Below are 7,484 nucleotides of genomic sequence, written 5' to 3'. Positions count from 1 at the left end.
TTTCGGAATCTGATTATAAATTAATTTGAATTTGGATTAAGCCTCATCCAATTTAAAACGATCAGTTTACAAGTCTACTAGCATTTATGTATAGATCAAGGCAAAACTTCAACAATTAAGACTCGATAACATCCAACCAGTTACGTTCATTACCAAAATTGCAATTTGCAATGAGGAAACTGATACAGGGATTACAAAAAAGAGTTGACTCTTAAATCTAGTATAAATATGGCTGACCAGAATCTTGATCAGCAACTTTGCAGATTGAGTTCTCAAGGTTTTGCTTTCATACTTCTTAACTTTCTCAACAGCCTTCTCTGTTTTAGATGTAGCTATTACAGAAGTTTCACTATTTAAAAAAGTGTAAAAGAAACAGAAAACATAGGAAAACATGTTGAGATGTGGAATTTTTCAGGTCAACGGGCCGAGGGCCCACACCAACAACACCGATACTATCCCCACTTAACCACCGGCCTTGGTGCTAATTAGAGAGGGGTATTTCTCTTTAAACTGCTCTTCTCTTCTCCCTCTGTCCGACGTGGGACAAATGAGGGTTCTAACATGAGAAAAATCTCACATTGATGAGAGTGTTGAGAATTGTGAAAGTTTTTGAGGTTGGGCTACTCCTCGTATAGTCAATTGAAGTTATAGTGAAATTCTAACTTCTTTATGATATCAAAGCAGGCTGTCCTCGTGTGATGAAGTCAAATGGTCGCATTTGCTTTACATCACCTTGTTATGTTGTTCATGTGTTAAGCTTGAAAATTAATTCGACAAACGTGACGGAGTGAGATGAAACCAGAAAAAAGGCAAATCACAAAAACATTTACTGAGTCACTTAACGGACACCTCAGAGATAGCAGAACGAGTTCATAAGGAAGAACACCCTCCCTCAATCTCTTCCCATGCCTTGAACCCTATTCTTGCACCTTTGACATGATCAGTCACAGAGCCATATCTCAACTGACCTCCAAAAACATAGAAAAGTTTTAAAACAGATACTTTTCAGCCATAAGGCATGGTGGAGAAGTAACCAGGCTAGCTCGCACGTCAAAAATACTTCATATTGGGAGTAGCAAATATACTATCTTTTGAAGAACTTGGGAATAGGAAACAATCATAAGTTGACTATCAAATTGGTGAGCATGCAGTATGCCACTCAACACTGTCCCTCACAAAACCATTGGAGTCATCTGATCCAACTAAGGAGCAATCCCCCGTTGAGGATAGAACAAAATATTCAATGTCGAACAAGCCTTATATATCTTTAATATTTAAAGTCGAAAAGCATACAAGTTAATCTTATATTTTGCGTTTGCTATCTCTCTCTTCCTTATATTTCGTCTATCTTTTTGTTGTTCTACTAAATAGTTGTACACACACAATAAGGTCAAATTTAGTCATTTCTGGTCTATGTAGTTTAATTCAAGTTTCACTTTAGTCGTTTTAGTTTCAGTTGTGCTAATTTTGACCATAAGTTTTTCGTCTATTTACGTATAATCTTTTGTTCAATGGATGACGTGCCATATGATATGGCAATTCGTTATACTATGATGTACAAGCCATACTAGCAAATTTTGGACCAAAAACTGTGAATTGATTGCTGTTTAGGGACACAAAGCATTGATGTATGCGAAGCCGAATCTCCGTGATGAGTATGTGTGCCTTGTATGTTAGCCTATAAATGGGTCCTAGAGTCACCATCTTCAAATTAGGGAAGAATAAGATGGTCAACAGACTAAAAACATAAATTGAGATGATTTAAAAAATGTACAAATTGAGAAAATTAAAACTTCGCAGCTCATTTTGAATCATATTATAAGTTTGGACGGTGTAAATTGTAAGGGTTATCTGATAACCATTTCTTTTTTTTAAATTTAACTTTTAGTTTTCATGTTTTTGAAAAGTAGTTATGGGTGACAACTAAAAACAAAAAACGATATTGTTAATTACATTTTTACATCCACATGGCCACAACAAGTGAATACCCTCGTTTACGCAAAAATAAATTAAAAAAATTAAAAAAAATTAAAACCGAAGAGATGCCCTTAACATTTCGCCAACCACCAAAATTGTGCCACAAGAAATCTCTTCTTCTCTTCGCATGCACCTTCTTCTTCGTCGATCACCCCTGCAACTTCTCTCATATAATGCAAGAAACTCCGCTAACTTAGTACTTAACAACATGGACAAGTTCTCACAGTTACCCGAACCTCTCCATCTGATCATCATCGCCAACTTGCCTTTCAAAGAAGCCTCAAGAAACTCCATTCTCTCCAAGCTATGGCGTCGCCTTGGGCGTTCGACCCAAATTGTCGAGTTCAACGAGCGTTTCTTTGTGAATACTGACGCAGCACCGTCGGACAGAGCGATTCAGAGACTAACTTTCATTGATTTTGTGCGCCATTGGATTGACAACAGCCCAAAATCGCCTGTGGGTAAGGTTGCTCTCACATTTTCTGAACCTGAAAATTTCCAACAATTCGTGCTGGATTGCATCCAATTTTGTGTGAAGCATGATGTCAAACAGTTGGCGCTCGATTTTTCTGACCCCGCATGGGATGAACTCGGGTATGATTACCACGTGTCCTATTTTGATTTGCCTTTGGATGTGTATAATCACCGAGTTCTTAAGTCCCTAGCTCTGTTTTCTTGCAATTTTGATGAGGATTTGGTTGGGAATTTTCATCTGCTGAAGCACATTGTTCGTGGCAGGAATTTCCGTGGGGGATGCTTCCTGGCCGACAAGCACACAGCTCCCCGAGAGGTTGGCGCCGGTTGATGCTTTTTGTCGGGCTTCTGCTTTACTGGCGGGCTTGTCGGGCAAATCCTGTCGGGCAAGGCTGAAAGAGAATAACAGAGTTAACTTTGAAAGGTGCCTTTGTGAGGCCTTAGGTGTAGGCCTTAAGGCTCACAATCAAGATTAACTTTTAAGTGCTCAGGCGTGCCACTGCCATCTTCAGCATGGCAGATGTAGAACGGATGTTTGAGTTTTAATTATATATATTCGAGAGACTATGTTAGTTATTGACAGGTGCCTTTGTGGGGCCTTAGGTGTAGGCCTTGAGGCTTCCCATAAATAACTAACTTAGTACTCGAACACATAAGGTTCATTTTCTTGGTTATATAAGTCTTATAACCATCATACTTCTGATTACCTGAGCCCAAAGAGCAGAATGAATCCAAAAGGGTGCCTTTGTAGGGCCTTAGATAGGCCTTAAGGCTTCCCATAAGAACTCCTTCCATACTCAATGTTCTAGCCCGAGAAATAGGATGAATCCAAATAGGTGCCTTTGTAGGGCTTTAAATAGGCCTTGAGGCTTCCCATCAAAATTCATTCCGTACTCGAATGTTCTATGGTAATCATAATATAACAGAAATAAAACTAAGTGACAGGTCGATTACTTGTGCCTCAAGTAACTTCGGACTTCTTGTTATCAAAGCTTGTCGTGGATGGGTTAAGTCCACATCAGGTTCTTTTTTATGCCTTGAGGCCAAGGACTTTTAGAGTGATCAAATCTTATATCCCCGAGGGCTTAGAACTTAGATCTGGCTTGAACTGTGAAGACATATTCAAATTGGATTCAAGCGCTGAGAGAGTCTTTTAATAGCCATATTACTAGAAATAACTTGGATACAACTTGTAGTATACAACATATTGCTAGGCTAATGAATGAAAAGACAAAAACAAAGAGGGTCGGGCAAGGTTTAACCTTGTCAGGCAAGGTTGATCGTCTTGCAACTTCCTATCTTTGTGGTTTATTAGAAGGTTTGAAAGCTTAGAAAAGGGGTTAGGAGGTGAGTTTAAGAAAGAAATCGATACTACAACAAGAATTGAACAGGGTAGCAGAGCTATTACAAAGGGTTTATCCCGAAAGGGATGAAGGCTTGGGCTGACTACAGCTTCGTTTTGAAGGCAAATCTGGCTTTGAGCAGAGTTTGTGCTTGTATTTGTTGATTTGTTTGAGTGTCGTTGACTCTGATTTCTCTTTCTCCTTTTATAGACACTTTGGTCTGGCCTCCTGTAGCAATAATCTTGCCCGAATGCAGTTTTGAAGGATAGTGACTCATCAGCTATTTACTTGTACTGCCACTATAAAGTACTTTTGGGCTGATTAGCTGGCTGGTCTATACCACTTGGCCCTGGGTAGGTGAGCAAATGGTGCAAATGATCTGCACCTAGTCGGGAAAGCCCTTTTCTGCCTTCTGGGCTTGGGCTGTGCTTCGGGCTTTTCTCCTCTTTTTGGGCCAACTCCCTTCTAAGCCCTAAGTTTAAGTTTTAACCCAAACACACATTTCATTGGGTAGGATTGCTCTGCTGGTTTCAGTTCAAGAAACTCTGTTAGCACAATGTAGGTTGCTTGAGAGTCTGAGTCTGAAGAAATGTTGGGGGATGAACTCCCTTGACGTTCGTGGGAATGACTTAAAGGTAAAAACTTTGATGGTTGATAGGTGCAGTATTCGTTACCCTCATTCCTTTTATCTTGAAGCACCAAAGTTGAATTATTTGAAGTTTGTTGGTGGGGATGTGCCGGCATTGACTACAGGCGAGGGTAGCGAATTCAATTTCTTCGAAGAGTTGAACCTCGACTTGAGCCCTGTGATAGATTTTCATGACTCTGCTAGTCCCAATTCTATTCTCGATATACTTCCTCGTAGTCTTGTGATAGATTTTCATAGCTTTGCTAGTCCTAATTCCATTCTCGATATACTTCCCCCTACAAGGAAGTTGACAGTCTGTTCTTACACGCTTCGGGTACACATTTCTCTCTTCAACGTTTCATTGTTTGCACTAGTAATGTGGCTGGATTAGATATTGTTGAACTTGAGAGGCACTGACAAAACTTATGGATTCATAAGATTATAGGGCTACATGCATGATCGCAGGATTAAGGAATATAGTTGGATTTGTGTTCGAGAATTTTCATGATACAGTTGAGCAAAACAACCTTTTTATAGTTGACAAATGAGGCGATCTGCGAAGTAAGAATGTCTCAAGGATAACCCCATTCCTTGTTTATATGAACAGTCACGTTAGTTGATGCGTTGTACCTCTTTTAAACCTTGTTATTTAATATTTATGTGTTATTTGTTTGCAGGTTATAATCAATCATACAGAACGGGAACCAATTATTCCGAGTCCTCGTTTGACAGTGACAGATTTGACACTGAAAACGACAATGCATCACCATGAACAACTCGGCATCAAGTTTTTCTTGAATTGTTGTCCTCATCTGGAGACTGTTACAATCAAACGATGCCCTGAGGAAATTTATGAGGTACTCATAGTTAACTATGCTGTAGCATATTTATGGGATTTGATATTTGATTAATTAATGTTAATACTGTTTTTGTGATCTCTCTTGGTACGTTATGGCATAAGATATCTAATTAATTAATGTTTAATACTATTTTTGTGATATATCTTGGTCAGTATTACGTTACTCCATCTGTACTGAAGCCTCGAGAGATGTGGAAGGGAAATGTAGAAGTTTATGAGTGCATAACCCGAACACTGAGAATGGTTGAAGTAAAAGATTATATGGGGTCACAACATGAACTTGACCTGCTCCGTTATCTTCTCAGACATGGCCGGATCATGGAACAGCTTACTGTCGTTACATTAAGTGATGAGGAAGTTAATGGTGGAAACCCGGAAGAATTCAGACTCAAGGCTCGAGAGTTCTTGCATCAAGTCGAAGCAGCCTCACAAAATCTGGAAATAACAGTTCTGTAAGTAAGTAACCGATTAAATCTGCTGCATGTGTTTGCTTCCGGCAAAACAATTGGTTTTCATGTGCATACAGTTGAAGATGGAATGTTCATTCTGAGTCGAGTCTAGCTGAAAGACTTTAAGCATCCGATGATATACTTATAGTTTCATGTGCAGTTCAAAATTAGAATCATGGAAGTTGTCTAATTCAGAGACGAGTATAAGTCTATAAGATGTGCAGTTGCTCTTTTGATTCAGAAGGAATGATACATTCATTGAGTCCGAGTTCAAAGTTTGATTTCATATATTGAATTTGAAGCATAATTTGATCAGTCGACATTTATATACCTTAAAACAACTCAATTCAGAAAGTAATTACCAAACCTAGCTTTGGTGATTGAGAACTTAACCCAACCCTGCAAAGCCTACCTTCAACAATGAAGTCCTAGAAGTAGATGACTATGTAGTACCTTGGTCAAATTTGGTTTAGCGGACGGATGTGCTTAAAGTAGGTCAAAAGCTCGATTCAATCCAATGTTTCATGCATCAAAACTATGATTGGCTTGTTAGAATGAACTTCCATTTTTTTACTCTTGCACCCAAGTTGCTTATACAGAGTATCGCTCACTTGTATGGTTGTAACCTAAAGTTTGCATGCTCGTTTCAATATGTAAGAACAATTCAAAATATTCTCTTGTTAAAGAAAAACTTTAGTTGAAAAAACTTTAATTATTACAATAACTAGATCTTGCTTAAAATAGGTCAAAAAGTTGCTTGAAAAAAACTTTGTTCACCTTTATAGCCTTTGCAATTATATAAGCCCTGGACTACAAAAATATATAATTATAAGGGGTTTTTGAACTTTAATGCTTCAAGAAAATTAAAATTTAATAAAAACTTGGTGTTAGATTGGATATCGATTTTAGTCCCTTAATGTGTACTTAATTCAAATTTATATTATATTTTTATTTTAATATTGAATAGATATCTTATTTAATGTCATTACATTAAATTTTAAATTTATTATTGTACCCATTTTAATTCGTCAATTTTATTTAACTTCCTCTAATTAGTATACCGAAATGTCCGTACCTAATATATTTTAGTAAATTAGTGGCACATAATAAAATATGCAAAAATATAAGTGTACCAAAACTAGTGTACCGAAATGTCAATACCTAAATATATTATACTAAACTAGTGTACCTAAATATCCACACCTAAACATATTATACTAACCCAGTGTACCGAAATATTTGTACCTAAATATATTGTAATGAATTAGTGGCACATAAGAAAACATGCAAAAACATAAATGTACTAAAAAATCTCTACAAAAAGTTTTCTTATATAAGATACTTAGAATAATGAGAATTAAATTTTATAATATTTTCATAAAATTTAATTTATGAACACCATAAAATTATAAATAAAAAAGAGAGTGAATACATATACCGACATTTAATAGAGTCTAAGGACTAAAATCAATTTTTAATCTTATATAATCCATTAAGCAAAGTTTATTTAGCCAGTGGGGCTTTATGCTAGTTTGAGACAACAAGTGGGGCTTTAATGCAAAATATTGACGCAGAGAGAGAATCATGAGTTGGGCATCTGTCACGGAATTGACAAGACCCCCAAGTATGGATACTCTGTATCTATTGGTTCTAATTCATCAAGTCACATTATCCGGATCATTAAAATTTAATTTAATGATTACAAATAGAGATTCATTTTAAAAGTTATAATAACTTTAACCGTTAGATTTAAT

General features: G+C 36.9%; 2 protein-coding genes across 2 annotated transcripts; both read left to right on the top strand.

Moving 5' to 3' along the window:
* Window positions 1–2,185: 2,185 nt before the first annotated feature.
* On the top strand, window positions 2,186–3,775 carry LOC126590387 (putative F-box/LRR-repeat protein At1g56400). Its single transcript, XM_050255855.1, has 2 exons — window positions 2,186–2,767; window positions 3,767–3,775. The coding sequence occupies exons 1-2, from the start codon at window positions 2,186–2,188 to the stop codon at window positions 3,773–3,775; spliced, it is 591 nt and encodes a 196-aa protein (XP_050111812.1).
* A 522-nt stretch (window positions 3,776–4,297) lies between these two features.
* Window positions 4,298–5,986, top strand: LOC126590760 (F-box protein At3g62230-like). Its single transcript, XM_050256262.1, has 3 exons — window positions 4,298–4,756; window positions 5,100–5,279; window positions 5,435–5,986. The coding sequence occupies exons 1-3, from the start codon at window positions 4,394–4,396 to the stop codon at window positions 5,735–5,737; spliced, it is 846 nt and encodes a 281-aa protein (XP_050112219.1). The 5' UTR covers window positions 4,298–4,393; the 3' UTR covers window positions 5,738–5,986.
* The last annotated feature ends 1,498 nt before the right edge of the window (window positions 5,987–7,484 follow it).

Source organism: Malus sylvestris, chromosome 11 (assembly GCF_916048215.2).
Source record: "Malus sylvestris chromosome 11, drMalSylv7.2, whole genome shotgun sequence".
NCBI classification, from domain to species: domain Eukaryota; kingdom Viridiplantae; phylum Streptophyta; class Magnoliopsida; order Rosales; family Rosaceae; genus Malus; species Malus sylvestris.
The sequence above is the reverse complement of the archived record's forward strand: the minus strand, read 5'-3'. Positions and strand labels throughout refer to the sequence as shown.

What these genes read in the sequence shown, in the direction of transcription:
- LOC126590387 (XM_050255855.1), top strand. Translation starts at nt 2,186, where the DNA reads ATGGACAAGTTCTCACAGTTACCCGAACCTCTCCATCTGATCATCATC.
- LOC126590760 (XM_050256262.1), top strand. Translation starts at nt 4,394, where the DNA reads ATGAACTCCCTTGACGTTCGTGGGAATGACTTAAAGGTAAAAACTTTG. An exon ending in TCTGTTCTTACACGCTTCGG is followed by an intron (nt 4,757 to 5,099) that starts GTACACATTTCT and finishes ATTTGTTTGCAG; the next exon opens with GTTATAATCAATCATACAGA. An exon ending in GCCCTGAGGAAATTTATGAG is followed by an intron (nt 5,280 to 5,434) that starts GTACTCATAGTT and finishes TATCTTGGTCAG; the next exon opens with TATTACGTTACTCCATCTGT.